The sequence below is a fragment of the Dermacentor albipictus genome, chromosome 1 (assembly GCF_038994185.2).
Source record: "Dermacentor albipictus isolate Rhodes 1998 colony chromosome 1, USDA_Dalb.pri_finalv2, whole genome shotgun sequence".
Taxonomy (NCBI): Eukaryota; Metazoa; Arthropoda; class Arachnida; order Ixodida; family Ixodidae; genus Dermacentor; species Dermacentor albipictus.
Genome location: NC_091821.1, coordinates 53,044,527 through 53,065,702, shown reverse-complemented (window position 1 = coordinate 53,065,702; position 21,176 = coordinate 53,044,527). Strand labels below are relative to the sequence as shown.

The window sequence follows — 21,176 nt, the reverse complement described above, 5'->3', positions numbered from 1 at the left end:
GGTGGGGGGTCGAAACTCCCTGCCCCTCGAAATTTTCGGATGAAACCCCCCTCCCCCTTTTCCCATGGAACAAAAATTTTCGGGAGGTGGGCTCGAAAAGAGTAACATAGATAAAAGAGAAACCTTGGATGTGAAAGCAGGGCGAGGGCTAGTGGCGGTCCGAAGAGGGAGGAGGGAGTTGTCATGTCATTGTACCTAGAGCTTAAGTTTATCCAGTTTCCCGCAATCACGAATGTGTCTATAGTAGTAGTGTTTCCTTGCCTTCTCAAGTCACATTTTCCCTATCCCCTTCCCCTCCTTGTATGGGAACTGCTAGCGAAGGTTGGCAAGGCTGTTATTCAGTCGTTTCATGACTGCGCCAGTTTTACCCATTCTCTGCCTCCTTCCCCCCCGCCTCTCTACCATTCTATCTACCTTCCCTCTGGACTTGGGTATAGTAGAAAGGTAAGCACTGCAATATTTGCAAGAGGTCACAGATAATTAGAGCTGTCAAGAGGCAAATGTGGCGATTGATGCCCAGGGAGCTCCAGAGGGTATTGTGCAGACTCGACGCAGTACAAAGGTCCAAACGAGTTTCTTGCGTCTTCTTTCCTCTCTGCCATGCTCCTTACATGTATGTACACGCTCTGAACCAACTTTCAAAAAAATAAAAGCTTCGCTTTACAGGGACACCAAAAGCAAATACTAAGTCGACGTCGACTGTTCAAATACCGTTACAGAAACCTCGCAAGGCTTGTTTCTTGCCAAGAAAAGACTTAGTTTCCGAGAAAATTGCATCTGAAGGGTCTGAATACGTTTTTTGAAATTCAAATCTCCCTCCACCCAAACGGGAGAGTGGTGACGTTGCACACGCCATCACCACCATTTGCTGCCATCTATGAGTAAAACGTTGCCCGTCAGACGGCGGTACCGAGCCAAGTTGGAATGGTGGATTCGCCACTGCAGCTGCTTTTTGGTCAAGTGGTGAAGACCGTTCGGGCATCTCGCGACATCACGTGGAAGTTGAATTCTCTGCCACTTGCAGTTTGTGCGAGTTTCGCGAGCCAGCAAAACCAGCACAGCACTACACGATAACAAAATTACTGAAACGCGAAAGCGTGGGTGGCGCAGAGTCGAGCAAAAGCGAAACCTTTTGACTGCCCGCATCGTTGCCAAGGGTAATTTCAATGAATTTCGTTTTCTAAAAATGAAATGGAACTGAACAAGTAGAATTTTATTTCTTCTTGTAATACAATACAAGGATGTTTTTTGCAACGAGTGATTGAGTACTAGTGACAGAATTTAACTGAGGAGTGCTTTCGTCATCGGGCAAGTGCTTGAATGGCCCGGAGGAGTCTCTAATCATGTCCTGCATTTACCTAAATTTCTCGATTATTAAGGCTCTGTTCATGATAATATTGATGCCCTAGAGATTCTCGAGTAATGATCTATCACTTTAGCTTAATATTTCCCTTTAGTGTCCCTTTAAAAGAACACTGATTTGCGCATGGCAAAATACATCAAGGACCGACGAGCTGGACCAGAGAAGCTAAGAAACCGCCACAACAAGCAGGTGGGAGGGCAGGTAGGAGAATGGCCTTGAAGTCCACGTGGAAACAGAACTATAGGAATGTTAGCGGCCGCCGCACCGTTCAACAAACCGGTGAATGTATGAAGAGTGTGACGATGACTAAAGCAAAAGAATGTTAAGAAGGGGAGGGGAGTGATGAATTCGAGGAGGAGGGGATGCGCATAAAAGATGTGAAGAATGACGTTCGCTACAATACCATGATCGCAAGGTACTTCCAAACCCATTGGTGTAGCCAGGGAGGGGGGGGAGGGGGGAAATCAAAACCTCCCGAAATTTTACGACGAAACTCCCCTCTTCCCCACGGAATAGGAAGTTTCAGGAAGTGGGCTCTCAAAGAGCGACATGGATGAAAGGGAAAGTACGAAGGGGGAGGCAGGGGTTGTCATGTCACCATAGCTAGAAATTAAGTTTATCCAGTTTCCCAGCAACCACTGTCATGTCTACAGCAGTAGCATTTCCTTGCCTTCTCGTGCACCTTTTCCCTATGCACTCCTCCCCCCTCCCCCACCCCCCTTGTATGAGAACTGCTAGCGAAGAGTGGCAAGGCTGTTTATCACTCCTTTCATGACTGCATTGGTTCTACCCATTCTCTGCCTCCTCTCTACCATTCTATCTGGTTTCCCTCAGGACTTGGGTATAGTGGAAAGGTAAGCGCTGCAATTTATGCAGTGGTTTTCCCGGGAGTCAAGGATAATTACACCTGTCAAGAGGTTAATGTGGCGATCAACGCCCAGGGAGCTCCAGAGGGCATTGTGCATATCGATGCGTTGCAAAGGTCCGAACGAGTTTCTTGTGTCTTCTTTCCTCTCTACTACACTCCTTCCATGTATATACGCGCTCTGAACCACTCCCAACCCATGCAAACTTAAAAAAAAAAATGAAAGCTTGGTCATATCGCTCACTAGAAGGTCTGGCTGGAAAGCAATGGTGATCTCCACTGTTACTTGGGCTGCAACAAGTCAGGTCTGCAAATAAGAAGAAAGACGATAGTGTGCTGTCTTGTTTTTGTATGACCCTGTTTTTAACACTTTGTTTTTCCATGTCTTGTACCAGCTAGCTCATCGACATACATGATATAAATGCATCAATTCGTAAATGGAAGTTAAATTTTTTTTCAATATCATAATTTAAGAAAAATAGCATAAGGATGATAGCATATTCTGATGTGAAGTGGCTGCAAAACGTGCATCCTCGTTGTTAAAGCATTCTTATCCGGGGAGTTTGCCTTTGCTTGGTGTACATCTGTATATATATATATATATTTAGTAGAAAGTATAGCAAATCAAATACAACTGCACCAGTGGCGTAGCCAGAACTTTTTTTTTTTCGGGGGGGGGGGGAAGGGGGGTGCTTCCGCCACCAAATAGGACTCCTTCCCTTTTCTCTCTATATATATATTAGAGAGAAAGGGGAAGGAGTCGTATTTGGTGGTGGAAGCACCCCCCCCCCCCCCGAAAAAAAAAGTTCTGGCTACGCCACTGGTGCAGTTGTATTTGATTTGCTATACTTTCTACTAAATAAATACTTCACATGTCCCAAGTACACCTTGTGGATGTAAGCTCTTGTCAAATCACGTATTATTTGTGCATCTTTCTGCTACCTGTATGTGATGCACTATGTTGTGGTCATGAGTGTAAGTTGTGTGCTGTGACTGCTGCTTACAGAAATGTGTCACTCCACTCATACAGTGGTAAACAGGTTTAGATTTGTGATGCTTTCCATGTCGCAAATATGTTAGAGTTCGTGACATAAAAAGTACAAAAGTTAATGTTGCATCGAATTATGCGACTCATAGCTACGTCTTGTCTTTCGTACATATTGGGCTATTTCTTAGTTGCCATAATAGACAGTGAGAGAAGTCTCTCTAGTCTTCGTAGCATTACCTGCTATGTATGAAGCAGAGTATAATATTGCAGTGCAGTGAGAAATATGTTTGATACTGCAGTGCACTGAGAATTCTCGTGACTGGAGTTGCAGAGTCATTTACTATGTGGAGTATGACGACGTGTTTCGTATTTTAAAGCTTGCTGCCGCAATCTATAGCCGAATCAGGGCCAGTGCGTGCTGAGCAAATTGACAGTTATAAAATAGAGCTGTGCACGTAATGACTCTGTTCACAGCTGAAAGTAGTACTAATAATTAAGTTGAACCGGCAACCGGCAGACACTTTGAAAATGACACTAAATGATTGTCTTGACTCCACATCCATTTTTTTTCTTTCATGAGCAGCGGAAATATTGGAACTGGCTGGAAACGCGGCACGCGACAACAAGAAAAACCGCGTCACGCCGCGGCACATCCTACTGGCGATCGCCAACGACGATGAGCTGCACCAGGTAGGTCCTCAGAATTCTATGTGCAATCTTATGCACCATGAGTGCAGTTATATAGCAGGTTAAATAAGCAATTATAGTTGCTTGTTGCATGATGATACTTGGTGGCTGCACATGATTGCACTAAATTAGTGACCTTCGTAAACATCAATAGTAAAATGTTCGTTATTTATTAATTTAATTATGCACTAAGTAAAATTCACTTTAAATGTCTTGGTATGAATGAAAAAAAGTATTGTGATCAGTCAGCTTGTATACATATTGACTGCATGAAATTAACATGGGGACAAAAAAGGAAACAAAATAAATGGGATAAGTGCTGAATTATATCTTAGTTTATTATGCAGTTGCAAAATTGACATAGGTGAAAACATTGGGGGGGGGGGAGGAATTACATAGATACATGACCATTGAATAAAATATTTATGAACACAATCAAAAGTAATGTGACATTGAAAACAAATATGAGGAATTAGTACAAATATCACCTATGCACATGTGTGAAGCAGTCATTCAGATGCTGTTTTCTTTTGTGACAGTGCCCAAGATGTCATGTACGCCGAGTTGCCCTCAATTGATACCTAAAGCCTCAGAAGTGTCCTTGCTTTCCTAGCTTTTCCACTTGCATAATACATGTATAGTAGAGACAACTGGAGTTGATAGGCACCATTGGCAAGTGATCTGAAAAATGACCCCTTCATTGCTTTTGCTTAAGCTGCTGTGCGGTGCTCCTGCTGTCATTAAAATCTTACTGGTTTTAATGACATCCTACAGACTTACATCCTACAGACCTTTTTATTGGGTAAGGAGGAAAGGCCCGGCAACGAGCAGATGGCGAGCCTTTCCTTCAGCGCCACGACATTGTGTACGCAATATGGTGGCATGTGAATACTCCGTTGTGCTTGCTAGGTATACAATTGGTGGCAGTTGCTGGTGGACTGGCACGGTCTACTTAGTATGACTTGACATTGGCTATGTTTTAAAATATTCTGTGAGACATACTGAAGGGATTTATTTCAACGTAGTGGGAATTTCTGCACAGTGTCTTTACCGATTTTTCTGTTCAGTCTTCTTGCTTAGCTAATCCTCTGTGATGCATCCACCCATATTGCGAAAATCATGTCCTCCTAAGCAGTCGGTGCATTTCTTCAATGTGGTGTCCATTTGATATTACTGCTTTGCAGAGCAAAGAGGTGGTGCTAAGCACAAAGCTTATGTATCATGTGGTTTGACCAGTCACCATCATAGCTGTGTTGAGCCACACCATCGGCTTCATACAGGACGCCCAATGCAGATTTAGCAAAGTTGAGAATGATACTCGAGGCTGGATGCAGGTATGCTCGTGATAGGCTCTTAGATGTTTCTTGGTTGCTTCGAGTTCACTGCACATGAGCAGTCAGTTTCAGTTCACGCATCAAGCGACGATATGGTGAGAAATTCTTTCCAATTCACGATGGCAATCCCCAGACACCGCTGCTCTTTATCAAGTGGGAATTGTTGTAATGAAAATAATTCATAACCACACTTTGCGGCTGTTGATACACATCACATTTCTGTGCAGCCAAGAGCTTTTGCTTTCTGTTATTACTGCAGCCAAAGACTACACAGTGGTTCCATGACATCTCTGTATGAGCTGACATCACTAAACTGTTTCACAGAACAAGCTAAAACATTTTCAAATACTTGCACCCCAAGCGACAGTGCAGAAATAAAGACCAAAGTTTAATTTCTTGAACATTGTGCTGAAGCCCCAGCGTGTGACATTGGGGATTTCAAAGTTATATCATTTTTGGATGGCTATAGATCAGTGAAAGTTCTTGAACATTGCTAAATTCGATCTTACGCTCCTTTAGAATACAATGTAGTTCATCTTTACCAATAAAATATTAACTAGGCCCAAGCAGATACCCTCAAAATCCATGATGTCACAGCAGGCTGGTGCAGGAATTTCAAAGGGGAAACACCACCCGTCTTTCGTATTTGCATCTTTTCTGGCTTAGCAAACCTCCTCTCAGGGTGAGAGTAGCTTTTTGAGAGTTGTGAATAGTAGAAGGCACTAGTAATTTTTCCACAAGATGACTTCTCGATTAGAGGCATGCGGCAGGCACTCTTTCCATGCTTCTCTATGGGAACCCACGTGGCTTTTGAAGCTGTTTTCTGTGCATTCTGCGTACTTACTAATTCATTGTGTGTAGCAGGAATGTTCTTTATGCATGGATTTTACTAAACTTTTAGTATTGTGGCTCTAGGGCTTAAAGGGGCCCTCAACCACTTTTTATCGAAGTAGAGAAAGGCATTTGAAGTCAAAATAGGCTATTTCAGAAATACTTTACCACAAGAAGTACTTCAGTGCTTTCAACAGAAGTGGAGTTATTGGCAATCAAACATGGCCTCCACGGTGCTTCCACTCCTTCTTCTCAATGCCTTGCACTGCGAAGCCTACAGCAGAGTGGGGCGTACCCCCAATGCTCCACCTTTTAAATGTCACCGTGGCGCGCAGTGAAAGTTTAGTTTTGGGTGTTAATGATGACGCCACTTCAGATTTTGGTGCCTACGATGCATCAAACGTAAGCCAAATGTGGTTGTCCTTAGCAAGCCGGAGTGCGCTAAGCCAATGGACTCGTCATGGCACCCCGCGACGGCCACGGTATCTACGCTACGTAGCAGACCGCAGCTACATGCAACTGTAGTGCATATGCACAGCATTTGCTTTGTGCACGACAAGCCTGGCGTGCGTGCTCGCCCTCATATGCTGCAGTCTGACCATGCTACATGGTGTGGACCGGCTTTGTCCTTTACCTGCTTGACTGACATATGGTAGCCACATTCAACTTGTGCATTCTTGAAGCAAGCCTGTCAAGGCATCTACCTAGAGCGGCCACGAGTGAGCGCACGCTGGCAAGCGTGAGTATGGTCTGACCTTAAAGGGACACTAAAGTGAAAAATGATTTCTTCTGCATCAGTAAATTACCTTTCTACAACACCAAAAACACCACTCTTACAACGATAAGACCTTTGGTAAGCCAGAAAAAGCGCAAGAACGAAATACGGGTGGCGACGCCTACTTAGGTTCCCGCACCTGGGGGCTGTGATGTCATGGATCTTTATGGCATCTTCTAGGGCCTACTAATTATATATAGCGGTACAGATTGACTACATTGCATTCTAAAGGAACCAAATAGTAAGCATGGCAGGTTTCGGGAACCTTTATTCAGCCAACGCGGCCCAAATGCGAAAACATACTTTGGAATCCATGACGTCACGCTGACGTACCGGCGCTGGGGTTTCGGCGCGAAATTCAAATACTGATACTTGGACCTTCATTTTCTCATCTAATAATCAAACCATCTCTTTGAAATGACTGCCTGCAGGGTTCTCAAACAATGCTTCATTAGTCTAAACTGATTTATTGTTTCGCTTTAGTGTCCCTTTAAGTTTCGTGTGGATCGAGGCTAGTTGAGCATTCAAAACTAGTCGAAAGTCGCGAGACCCAACGGCTATGACACCAATAAGCAAGGTGGTTAAAGTTTATTTTCTACGCGGGCTGCCGCGGCTTAGCATGAGCAGACAATGGTTGGCTTCTTCCAGAAGTACGTAATTATTGAATTTTGAAAACACATTTTCGCCTATTTCAACCTGTTTATTGAACTTCGTCAATAAATACACATAGTGATAGTAGAAAGAAGCACACTGATCCAAACGCTCTTCTTCATTGATGTCAGCTATTGGTCAATAGTAGCCGCGTATGGGAATCCACTTTGTTGCGAAACAAAGCGTCAGAAGAGACCGAGGAGCAGGCTTGTGTTGAAATGAGAGCATTTTAGAGAAAGGTGACTTTGCGCTCTGCTTGCAAGCTCCACGGGCTGCGCACGACTGCAAAACTTGGCTGAGATATTTACAGCAGCATATGCCATCCACGGAATGTTTTTTCACCAGCCCTGAGGGTTGGTTCAGGGCCCCTTTAGAAAGAAACTTCATTTCAGTACCAAACTCCTCTTTCCCTATTCAAATACATATAAAACGCAGAAATGCTTTTTTGAGAAAAACTGCTTGACCGATTTCTATGAAATTTGTTGAATTTATGAGACAAAATTAAATTATAGCAGCAATAGGAAGTGAAATTTTGATTTAGGACTTTGAATTTCTTTTCTATTGATGAAAATCGGTAAGCATAATCCCTTAACTGCCATGACAAATGCAGAAAAAGAAATTTTAAAAGTGAAAAAAAAATGGCGAATGTCAATGTGTATTATTTTCTTGCCAAAATTACAAGGACCTAGACATATACACATTTGCAAGCATTGCCAAACATTCACAACGAGTTAAATTATCATCGGCACCAGCAGATGCTCATTGTGATAGTGAGTTATCTCTTCGTTGGCAGTTAAGGGGTTAAAAAGTTAGAAGCATAAAATTTACAAGACCAAGACACTAGAAACAGATATTGCAGTTCTGTAAATTGCATTTGTTAGAGAATCTAAAACTAACAAATCCAATATATAAATTTACAGTTTATGTGAAATTGTTACAATGTTTACGAGAGTTTTGGAAAAGTCCAATTCACTAATTGGATGTAAAGTTGAAAGCGGTGTGTAACATTTCATTTTTTCTGCTTTAGATGTATTATTAGGTGGTTTACAGAATTGTGATATTGTTTTTAATTACCGAGTTAAATCGTTCTAAAAATGATTACAATTCTGCAATTCTCACTACAAGTGGCACAAGGCGAGTTAAGAGCAGCCCTTGCTCTTAACTTGGTCAAATTACATGCATACTAAATACATGTAATTTGACCCAAATTCTAACAATAAATTCTGATTCTGATTCTGATTCTGATTCTGATGGCCGAGTATAGCACACCCTGACAGTGGAACATACAAATTAGGATCCACCTTGAGCGACCACTTAGCCCCAGTGTAGTGGAAACAGGAAGGGAAATAGTATACAGAAAGACGAGACACAATGGGAAGTTGCTGCCTTGCATCGAGACAGTGAAAGGACAAGCGGGCCTAGCGATGACCTTCACAAACTAAGCTTGCCAGTGGGGAACAGAGGGCCACTGCTGGCCAAAAAGGCTAATGTGCGCATCCTTCGAGTGGCTTGATGGGGTCTCCTCAAGCTTCATGTTGTGCAGCATGCACAGAGTGCCTGCGAAGCAGGGACCTGATTCTCACCAAAGGTGGGTCAGCGGGGCAGCCTGCTGAACCACCATGGGCAGAGTGATGGCCAAGCATTAGTGTTTTACAGTCCACGGCCACACCAATTAAATGAGAGGCGAGGGAGGTGAAAGTTCCAATAATTGCAGTGGCATCACTTAGTGGCAGTGTGAATGCCTGAACTTCTACAAAGTCTAACACAAGTTCCATTCGCTGTTTTGTTTCTCTTATGCATTCATGCCTGTTGTGCACTCTTCTCAGAGTCCTCTGCTCGCTCCTTTTGTCATCTATTGTGGTGGCTCGTTGACTATCCCATTCTTCTGTTGAGCACCTGTTTGGCCTCTGCTTCTGCATTTTCTTTTCTTAATTTACAAACACACTAAAAAATTTTAATTTAAAATGCAGTTCCTTCTTTGCAGCTTATTTGTGTGTATAAGTGCCCATAACTTGCATCACAAATCAGTGGCTGTTAGCTTTTACCAAATATTGAACAAATAAATTACTGAGTCTAGGTCATCAAGAATGACCTAGACTCAGGTCATACAATCTAGAATGGCCATTCTAAATTGTAAAACCTTCCTAGTACAATTGTTCATGAATATATAGCTGACAGCAGCTTCTAAATTGTCCATCTATGGGTATAGGTGTTGCTTGCTTACCATAAATCGAATTAAGAAGGGACATTTCAGTGTGCTTTGACCTTTCAGAGTGGGTTAGCCAGCAAGTTGTGAATACAAATTCTAGTATAGTAGTTATCTTATTGCACAGTTGTGGGGGAATTTGGCAAAATGGGATGGCCTGTAGGGGCGGTAAGCTCGAGCCCTTTAGTGCAAACATGGGCCTACCTGTCACGATGGTCAAAAGTGGTTGTGGCATTCTACCACTTAGAACAAGGTTGTGGGTTTGAATCCCAGCCACGACAGCTGCATTCCAACATGTGTGGATTGCATAGACACTTGCATAACATTTTTTTGGTTTGTGTTACAGAATCCCAGGTCGTCAAAATTAATCCAAAGTTTTTACTGTGGCATCTCTTGTAGCCCCTGTGTTGTTTTGGGACGTGAAACCTCGTCAGTTAATAAACATATGCTACAAGCTGAGGTATTAAGATAATTAGTTTTTGTTACGAAGTTAATTGACATTTCGAATTTGTTATGCTAGATATGTCTTCCGCTCTGTGTAATTAAGCTGAAAGGAAAAATCATGCTATTTGCCATAGGCGCCTATTGGTATAATTTAATAGTAATAATAAATTAATAATTAAGAAACATGAGGATCCCACACACTGTGGGAATTTATGCAAGTGAAGCTATCTGTGCTGTTTGCGTTCATTGGCGGTATTTAGAGGGGATGTTGAAGACATATGACAGTGGTGATGTGATGTTAAATGTTACCTTGCCTACACCACTTGCGTTTGTCCATGTAGTACACAGAGAGGCATGTAATTCATTCACTCACTCATTTACCGAAGAGAGTCCAAATGAGCAATGCTTTGTGATGTATTTTCTTTCTGCTGCCTCATGTTAGGTGAACTGCCACGTGCCCCGTTTCACCCGTTTCCTGACTTCGTTAGTATGGGATCTGGTGGTACCCATTCCCTGCTACCTCTCTCTGCTCCTTCTCTAACATTATTCCTACATCCTTCCTGGACTGTAGTTTCTGTTGTGCATGAGCAAGGAGGCAAGGGCTGGCAAGGGCGAAGGGTGGCAGCTCCTGCAATGCTTTTGTGGGGGGTCATGCCTAATTATGGCACCCAGAGGGTATTGTTGCGTCCCCTAGGGAGCTTCAGAAAGCATTGTGGCACCTTAGTCCTAAGGTAAAGGCTGCAGTTTCTGCTATGCTTTTGAGGGGGGTCAAAGGTCACAGGAGGGCGGGGGGGGGGGGTCACAGGTCACCCAGAGAGGTCCAGAGGGCATTGTGCACATGCCACACAATGGAAAGATCCAAACAAGTTTCTGGCCTCCATTTTCCTCTCTGCCACCCTCCTGCCATGTATATACACACTCTCTCCCCCCCCCCCCCGATGCAGTGTGCAAGGAAACAGCAGCAGCACAAAAGTCGAAGGAAGAGGCAAAGAAAGCTTCGTAAAGAAAACAGGCCATAGATTACTTTTACTGCATGTTGGTGCATATTAGGGGGGTAGTAAAATGTGTCTTACTGAACCATTCACACGTCCTGTGTTTGGGGGCACAAGTTCCACTGTTGCCTTTTCTTCATCTTTGAATGTGCCCAGCTTCTGCGTGGGGTGACAATTGCCTCTGGTGGCGTGCTGCCGCGCATCCAGCCTGAACTGCTTGTTCGGAAGAAAGGCAACAAGTTTGTGATGCCCTCACCCAAGCACCAGTCCTCGGCGCAAATGCGAGTGGACAACCTGCCCTCCAAATCACATCAGGCTGCCACCACTGCTCCGGCTGCTGCCAAGCCCATGTCAGCGCCACCACCGCCAAAGAAAATTGCGGCCACTGCAGCAAGCAAAAAGCAGCTGCCACCGCCCCCATCATCACTTACCAAGGAGAAGGGCAAAGGGACCAAAGGAAAGGTGTGTCTGATGCATTGCTTGTAGCTAGGCTTCCTGTTTATGTCGAAGAAGACAAAAAAGATTGGCAGTTTGTCCTGCCCCTTTTTAAAAGATTGTCTTTCACAAAGTGTGTTTTAGTTTATAAGCCACATGCATCTCTTTAAGTAGTGAATTGTTGTTAAGATGTCAAACATATTGGCATGTGTGCATTGTTATACATTTTGCTGCTGTTAACTTTCAGTGAGTAGTCACCATAAGCAAGCTGTCGCTCTTGTGCAAGACACACTTGCTGTAGCGATGATACTTTCATGAATATTGTCATCACTAGTAGTGAGGTGGGTTCATCACAGTCAAATTGTAGAAACATTGTGAATACTGTACTATATTCTTGAATCAATGCAAGTGCCTCTGAACAGTGTTCTTATTCAGCTAAACCATTCAGATCCAGTTTCACTTCAGAAAAAAAATTTAGCAGTTAAAACTAGTGTTTTGCACCAGATTATGTTTGTTTGAACAACCTGAGAATATATGTAATTACAGGAGAACAACAAAACAGTTATTTTGTATAAAAACTCTGTGGTGGTCCTTAGCTGCACAGAATGACAAGAAAAAGAAGGTATACATGCCGTTTCTCGAGCCACAAATACTAGTAACAAAAAAATATGACATTGGGGAAGTGCACTTCAGAAGCAATAACATACCATAGTATGTCATTTCTGTTACACTTCACTTTTCTCAGTGAGGTTATTGGGGAAAGGGGCAGACACACAGGTGGGACTACACCGCATGTTCTTTCCGAAGAGATTTTCTGGCTACTTGGATGCAGTGAATGTCATAGGAAAAGGAGATAGGTAGGATGTTGCATGAAGAAGCTGCAGAGTAAATGATCTTGTCAGCTAAATAGTAGTAGTGTTCCTGACTGTGTCCCTGAAGCTAGTGAACTGTGATGATGATTTGGGAAGACCTGTGAAGCCTATGTGTCTCTTGACAGATATGCGTTGTTTTGGTAACCTGTTTTAGTTTCTAACAAGTTAATATGGATGTGAATATGCTTACCTAAAAATTTTTTTTGATGACATGGGCTTGAAAAATGTTTGTTTCTTTGCTTTTTAGGACTCAGCTGGTGGAGAGCAGCTGCACTCTTCTGTCACTGTGTTGTCAGAGAAGAAGCTGTTCCTTGGCCAAAAGGTTGGGGCCTTGGCATTTTGCTTTGTTGTTAAGATTACTGGCAGGTAAATTTTGAATGTCAGTTTTATACATTGCTCGCGCTACCTTTCACAGTTGCACGGCATCTGGCATAAGTTAATGGATGGGGTGACAGAAAAGGACACTGCACCTTGGAAAATGTTTGCTGTGTAGTATCTTGCACCGAAACTCATTCTTAAAATGAAGTGTAAAGATGTTGCCCCTTGAAGCCGCAGCCGGTAGGGATATTTAACATACTGTAAAAAGTTGCCTACATGAAATGTAACTGTATTGGGGATGAGGACTTACGGAGTTGCTATCTGTCGGAAGCCCCTCCCTTGCGTAGTATGAGGGATCACGCGGTGCGCTCCTGTCGGCACTCAATAAAAACACCATGCGGGAGGCCTCCTGGACATTTCTGTAAGTACTCTCAAAACGATGGAAGTTCTCTACTGTCAAGATAATAATCTTCGGCAGACAGAAAGCACAGAATAGTTTATAGACATTACCTTTTTACCGAATACGTACAGTGAACACCACTGCGCGCGGTCGCCGCAGTGGAGTTTCCCGAACCGGCTTCTTGCGTGAAAGGTAGGAAAAGGCTGAGAGCAAACTACCGTATGTGAAATATGTTCTTCTAGTAAGCTGTCTGCATAACCAAATGGAGCATAACAGAATGAAGCCTCAAGGCAGCGATCGCACGGGTTCGCAGCAACTAACTGCGCGTCTGCATGCCTGTATGCACACAATATTTTGCTTTCGCTGCGAGCGCGTTTTTGCATTGTGCTGTGAGCTTTATTTAGGCTGCAGAATATGAGTATTTGACAGTACACAAGCAACCATTGTTGTGTGGATGCTATCAGAGCTGTTCAAAATTAAGACTTTGGCGCATACAGCGACTGTGATGTGCCGTTTTGATGATTCAATCTTTTTTATTCTTCGAAATTCTTGGATGTTTCAATATTATTTCTCAAGATGCGTTGCACTGTCTGTTTATCGGTCTTCTCATTGTGCGATTTCGCGTTGCTACTTTTTCGTAATCCAGTGCATTAATTCATAACACAAACATGACCGTATGCCATGCCTTTTTTTAATGTGCTTCTTACCGATCCCTTTCCATTCCAGTGAACTTGCCAGTATCTAGCATCAGCAAGTTCGTAGACCAAACCGTCATGACATTAGCTGGGCGGGCGAGCGTCTCAGTGCAAGTTTTCTGCTACTCACCGAACTTTGCAGTCCCGGTGCCTTAGCAGAAATCTTCCTCACGTCTGTGGTTGTTGCATACCTGAGTTGTAGGAGGTGGCCGTCTGCCGGTTCTAAGTTTTGCGAGCCGATCTTCAGGCAGTTTCTTGCCCTGCAGCCACATGTGACACCGGGCTATGTCGACACTGGGCTCCGTTGCGTACGTCTGGCACTGCGGCACCGAGCAGTAGCCTACCATGCTGCGCGCCTCCAAAGGCAGCCACTACCTATGATAGTGCTTTCAAATGTTGTCAAGCACACGCCCAAGGCGGCAATGCCTCACCACTTAGTCAGAACCGCAGTGCAAGTGGGACTTTAAACTTTCGTTTTAAGCTCTCTTCTGCGCTTCTAAAGTAACCGACGCGGCCGCTGTGTCCACTCGATCCCTCATGCCACGTCACGCTGACAGTGGCGCCAGCTTTTCCAGTGGTGGAGCTCACCCCCAATAGCTGCCATCTAGCTAGTGGCCATCGTGTGCTTCCAAGTTGCCTTTCTTTTTATTTTTTCCGCGTTAGATTGATATTTGTGTGTTCAAAGAAGGTATGCTTCTCCTGCATCGGCAGCTGTGTTTCTCCTTAAAGGTTTTAAAGGACAACTGCAATGAAATTATGGACCATGTAGAAAGCCCCGTTTCACATAATTCAGACATAAAGTAGCCTCTATGGAAAATTATACGCTTTAAGTCCGAGTGGGTGCTTCACGTAATGCTCACAGAAATCGATATCTTTCATGCGGAAACTGAAGCGAGTGAGTGAGTAAAGACTTTATTGGGAAACAAGGTATTGACGGGTGACCTTGTGGTTAGGCAGCCACGAGCTCTTGTGCCCGGGCGGCTTCTTCAGCTCTCTTGATGACCTTGGCCTGCAGGTCAGGGTCGGAGCTGAGCAACATGACCTTCCACTGCTCAGTATTACTTATTTCGTGGTTTGTGGGATTGTCCGCTGGGCATGACTACATAATGTTTAACAGATCTGCTTTTTTCTTACAATGGTTACATGTATCAGGGTATGGGTCCGGGTAGTAGTAGTGATAGGCTACGGGGTTGGGGGAGGCGTGCGACTGAAGTCGCCTCCAAGCTACTTCTTGTCGCTTGTTAAGCCATTTGTGTGCTAGTGTACACTGTCCTGACTAACCTGTAGTGCTGAGTTATTTCCTGGTAACTGACCATGCGATCCTTCTCTGATCCTAGCTTGAGCCGTCTGGGTGCTCAGTTGGCGAGTCCTCGAGCGGCAGTGTAGGCGGCATCGTTGCTGGGTAGGGAGGAGTGTACTGGTGCCCAAATTATCTGGATTGGTCATGGGTGTTGGTTGGTGTCTAGTATGTGTTTTACGAGAGCTGAGACCCGACCTTTCGCAGAATTGCGTGCTGCTGCTCTGGAATCGCTAATAATGTAATGACAATGTGTAAAGGCTATTGCTAGAGCGATAGCCGCCTCTTCCGCTGTTTCAGTGCTCCTGGTTCGGATTGAACCACCAGCACGCATTTGACCTGAGGATTGCATCACTGCGAGAGACATACAGTTGCGTTCTATGTATTGTGCTGTGTCGACATAGACTACGTCTTTGAAGGCATGGAATTTCTAGTGTAGGGCTTTGGACAGTTCGGTTCTCCTTTCCTTGTGGAATTCGGGGTGCATGTTTTTAGGGAGTAGATTAATTTTGAGGTGGCGCCTGTGATGGTAAGGAATGTCTACCTTAGTGCTTTGCATTGAGTCCTAGTTGCTGCCGAGATTCTGGAGGATGTTTCGACCAGCGTCACTCTGAGCTAGCCTTTCGCATTGAGATATAAAGTGTGCTTCAACAAGTTCCTTGAGGGTGTTGTGCACACCTAGGGCTAGCAATTTAGCGTTGGCCATTCTTATAGGTAGCCCAAGAGCCTGTTTTAGGCCCTTTGGATAATTCCTTCTATTTTCTCTTTCTCAGCCACTTTGAGGCAGAGGTACGGGGTGATGTAGGTGATGCGGCTGAGCACAAAAGTTTATACCAACCATATGAGATTGGCTTCTTTCATGCCAGAGTGTCAGTTGGCAATTCTTGAGATGAGTCGCATCATCTGTTGGACTCGTGCTTCTAGAGTATGAATGGTTTTGCCGTTGTGCCCGTGAGCTTGCATGAAGAGGCCGAGTACACGGATGGTGTTCACCACCGGGATCACGCCTTATCCGGCTTGCACAGTGATATCTGGGGGTGGCCCATTGTCGCATTTGCTGTTTCTAGGGTTGTGAGTAGGAAGAGTTCTGATGTTTGTGGGGAGCAGGCGAGGCCTTTGTCGGTCACATACTTTTCAACCGTGTCTACAGCTTGCTGTAGCGTGGTTTCTGTATCTCCATCGCTACCTTTAGCCACCCAAGGGGTGATGTCATCGGCATAAGACTGTGGTGTAGATATGGAATCTGACTAAGTTGTTCCGGTAATCGGATCATTGCTAAATTGAAGAGGAAGGGGGACAAGACTGATCCCTGTGGTGGGCCACGAGTTCCGAGAGGGATCTTGTCCGATTGTAGTTCCCCGATTCTTAGTTCCACTGTGCTGTGGTTGAGGAAATCTTTGCTGTAGATGTAAATCCTCTGGCCTACACCTAGGTACTGCAGATGCTTTATTATAGCATGATGCACTATGTTGTCAAAGGCCTTTGTAAGATCAAGGCCCAGGACAGCCCGGATACCATTCTTGGATACGTGGTCTAGAACTTGATGTTTAAGCTGAAGCATGGCGTCTTGCATGGAAAGTTTAGGACGAAAGCCAATTATGGAGTTTGGGAGTAGGTTGTTGTCCTCCGCAACAATGTGCAGGTGGTTCAGTATGATGTGCTCCATGAGTTTTCCTACGCACAAAGTCGGAGAGATTGGGCATAGGTTCTCAAGCTGTAGTCGCTTACCATGTTTAGGTATGAATATTATTTGTGCATGCTTCCATTGTGGGGGATAGAACCTGTTTCCCAAGAGCGGTTGAAGTAATGTGTTAGGGCAGTGGTAGATGTGTCGTCTAGCTTTTGGAGGGTCTTACTGGTTATGCCATCGGGGCCTGGTGCAGATTTAGTTCAGAGTTTCAGCAAGACGACTCATACTTCAGCCTTTAGGATGGGTGCGTCTAGGTTAAGATTCTCCGGACTAGCATATGGCTTGCGGGCAATTTGTGCACTTGTGCCTATGTACCAGGCTCTGAGCTCTGTCAGGAGCTCGTCGTCCGTACCCTGGTATTAGTGAGTGGTATTATTGACGTATTTCCTCTGCTCGAATTTACTCTTATCTGGGTCCATAAGATATCAGAGGAGGTTCGATGTTTTGGCTAGTCCGAGTTGTCCCTGCATGGTGTCGCATACCTTCTCCCATTGGTGTTTCGTTAATTGGTTAGCGTATTCTTTGATTTCCATGACGATTTGTGCGTGCAGAGTGTACAGTTCAGTTTATTCTTTTTCCAGCAGGTTTTCATGCTCATTCTTGCTTCCCACAAGTGTAGGAGGCAGCTATACACCTCGACCAGAGCATCATCTTCAGGGATCTCCCTCATGACGCATTTCATGCAATCTCCTAGACCCCCGATCCAGCCCTCAAGATCGTTTGTATGCTCGGTGGCAGTTGCCTCCCGAATCTGGCGGAAGCGGTCCCATTTCATGAGCGTGACTCGTTTGCCCTTCTTGCGGGGTGGACGCACCTGAATGTGGATTTCTGTGATATAATAACCGCTACCGAGGCTTTCCTTTGTATTAGTCCAATCATAGTTGTCTATGTTTTTTGATGAGTTAGATCGGGAGTGATGTCAACGCTGACACTATTCCCGATATGGGTGGGTGTCTGGGGGTCTGTGATGAGAGTCAGTCCCTCTTGTTGGGCTTCTAGCCAACAATTACGACCTTTGACCACCTCTGTGCAGTATCCCCATGTACTGTGGGGAGCGTTAAAGTCACTCAATAATAATATGGTCTGTTGTTGGGAGATTCTGAGAACCTCCCTGAATAGAGTTCCAAACTTATGGTGTCGGCACTTTGGGCTACTGTAGACATTAAGGATGAATATGCTTCCATCCTCCTTAGGTTTAGAGGTGAGGTCAAGAAAGATGTGGTCTATTTCAACTTCTTCAATATCATGTTTAATGGCTGTTAGATTTCTGTGAACTAGAATAGCGGTGGTGGAATCCGACCCAGAAGCATAGGATCTGTACCCTGCCAATTTTACATGGCCTCCCGTCTCCTGAAGGGCAATGTTATCCAGGGCCTCCTTGCCCCGAATAAACTGCTGAAGATTTCCCCGTTTCCGGCAAAATCCACGGCAGTTCCGCTGCCAGATCTTGTAGTTAGGAGTGTGAGCCATGTTGAGGTGGCGGGGGTTCTGCGGTTGGTTTAGAGATTTCGGATAGGGATGGGTGATTGTAGGGTTTGGCTGCCATGCCCTTAAGGAGGGGAATGTCAACTGCCAACGGCGGACTTTGGCTTTGGTCACAGCTACCCGGGACTCTAGGTTGGTGGTTCTGGTTTCCAGAGTGTCTAGACGTACGCTTATTTGTTGCAAGTGGGCACCATTCTCCTGGTGTTGCTGAAGCATCTGGTTGGCAAGTTCAGTAATCATATTGGGCACAGCAACACGTCTCTGTGGGCCACCAAGCTCAGCCCTTAGTGTTACGCTAAAGCTACAGAGAGAACAGAAGAAGAGGAGAACGAAGTGCGCTTGTCTTTGCAGCACTGTGTCGGCACGGCCCCTTTTCATCAATTCATCTTTAAATAAACGCACCCCATTATAGCAATATGTTCGAGTTTCTTGAATCTTGGGGATATATCTGAAGAGTTGTCTGTATGTTCTTCTGCCTTGCGTTTCTGTGGTGGTGCTGTGGTGTTGTGCGAGGGAGTAGATGGTGGGTGGTGGTGGGTGGTGATGGTAGATGGTGGGTGGGGCGCGGCGTCTGACTGTGCTCCTGTTGTCTTTTTTGTAGTCGGGTGATTTCTGCCTGCTGGTTAGGGATTTCGTTTCTCTGTTCTATTAACTGCCTCATTTGTTGGAGTTCTGTCTCAAGAGCCTGCATCTTAGGATACTGAGCATTGGGAGAAGAGACCATGTTAGCCCAGCTCACCTGTGGAGCGCTGTTAGTTGGGGTCATTCGTCTCCCGGCGTTCGACCGGTTCCGCGATGACCCACCGGAGTTGGTGGTACTCTGAGTTGAACTTAGTCTCGGGCAAGATTGAAATCGGATCCTGCTGCTCAGTCCTCCGGGGAAAAAAAAGCTTGCACTGGTTTCTTTGCTGTACTGCTTCGATCGACGTTCTTGCTATATACTTTGCCTGCCCTCGTGGGGGGGGGGGTTCTGTTCTTTCGCCGAGAGTTTTTGTCATTGTCGTTGTCAGATGATGTAGGGGATTTGGAAACGCTTCTTGCATTGCTTTGGGCCGGAGAGATGGTTGCCGTTGCAGATAGCGCACACTAGTTCACAGTCATGGTCTGTTAGTGGGTTTTGCTTGCCGCATGGGTTACAACATTTTTCGTTCGGGATGTGGCACACGTCGCCCCTGTGGCTGTCTTCTTGGCAGATTTCGCACACTTAGATCTTCTTCATGTACAGAAGAAATTTGTACATAGTACTCCAGTAGTTTGTGTAGTAGGGTACTTCTTCACCTTGAAAAATGATAACTGAGGACGTCTTGTACATGTGCCTGGTGTGCAGTACCCAGGGGGTGTTACGCGCCAAACTCCTAATATAGTTGAACCTCGCAATAACAACGTAGGGGATAGCAATTTTTTTTGTTCTCGCGAGAATTTCGTTATTGCCAAAATGAAAGAAGGCAGACAAGAAAGGTACTACATAACAGAGAACTCCTGTTTTATTGAAAAAATTTGTAATCTCGGTCTGCCGTCCATGGCCTCCGAGGAGTTTTAACACTCAATTCTCACAACTTGGAATTGTATGGCCACGTCCTCATCGTGCGACGCGAGGAATGACCGCACGGTGTCGAGTGCATCGAGCACATCTTACAGGCTCGCTTGCTTGGTCGCGGTTTCGTCGCCATCATCACTGTCAGTGCCGCGCGTGCTGCTGACTATGGCATCATCTGTTAGTTCCTTGTGGACGGCCAAGTCATCGTCAACAGACAGGAAGTCGTATAGACCCAAGCCGTCCGGCACAGTTTCGTCCACACACCGAAGCGCATCCCATGCCTCGTTCAGTGTGGAAAGTTCGCCCGCGTCAGCACACATACTTCCACCTTCTGCTGGTCACTCAGACTCTGATGATGCAGCAGACGCATGCTGGTTATTAAAGCCTGCTTGTTCGAAGCAGTTTTTTATCACGCTTGCTTTCGTTGTCATCCATGCTGCAGCAACCATCTCTAGGGCCATGAAAAGGTCCACCTCCATCGTGTGTTTGTACTCGATGTTCAGCAGCATCCTCTGAATAAACCTTTGACGGTAGGCACACTTCAAGCTTCTGATGACCCCTTGGTTGAGAGGCTGAAGGACCGAGGTGTAGTTCGGTGGGAAAAATACCAGTCGGACATTCGTAAAAGTGGCATCAACACAATGGGCAGTGCAGTTGTCCACGAAAAGGCACACGGACTTGCCTGCTCTTCGCATGCTCATGTTGAAGGCTTGCAGTCAGGTGGTGAAGATAGCGCATGTCATCTATGATTTTTGGTCGGCCATGTATTCAACGGACAGCCTGCCGTGCGTCTTAAAGCACCGTGGCTTTTTGCTCCTGCCAGTGATGAGGCCGGCGAACTGGGCATGAAATGTGGCATTTTATGGATGGATATGGAAGCACTTGCCAAGAAGTTGAGCTCTTCATGATCCAAATGACTTCCCGCAGTTGTGGCGATGGTTACTTCCAGGAAATGTAGAGGTTGACGGTCGCTGTGAGGTGAAAAGCCGATGCTCATGTGAGGTATGTCTACATTGCTCGGCCCCCTAGCAGCCTCTCCCGAAACTGAATAAAACGCCACCATTACCAGTTGCTGGAAGGGACGTACTTTGGAGTCTGTAGAGAACCTGTGCCCGGGTTGCCTGCTTCCCTTGCTTGTATACCGATTTCGTGTATCACCGAACAGGTCCCACATGACTGCTAGCCACAGAGTTGGTATACTTTACCAGCTCTGTCGTGCACTGTGCCAACGCCGTTGCGTGTCCGCAATGTGCTTTTAATGGTAAGTATTCTCCAAGTCCAGCTGGTTTTCTCTATCTGGTTGTCTTCGTT

The 21,176-nt window shown here is 45.2% G+C and overlaps 1 protein-coding gene across 3 annotated transcripts in view; it reads left to right on the top strand.

The window, feature by feature from the left end:
- The window catches only part of LOC135899336 (core histone macro-H2A.1-like), a 77,867-nt gene that overhangs the window by 3,786 nt on the left and 52,905 nt on the right, over positions 1 to 21,176 (top strand). For 2 of the 3 annotated variants that reach the window (XM_065428574.1, XM_065428572.1), the window contains exons 2-4: positions 3,800 to 3,906; positions 11,293 to 11,598; positions 12,691 to 12,765. In XM_065428574.1, the coding sequence (XP_065284646.1) occupies positions 3,800 to 3,906; positions 11,293 to 11,598; positions 12,691 to 12,765 (488 nt within the window). The remainder of the gene's footprint in view (positions 1 to 3,799; positions 3,907 to 11,292; positions 11,599 to 12,690; positions 12,766 to 21,176) is intronic. The other variant, XM_065428573.1, reaches the window with a different exon arrangement.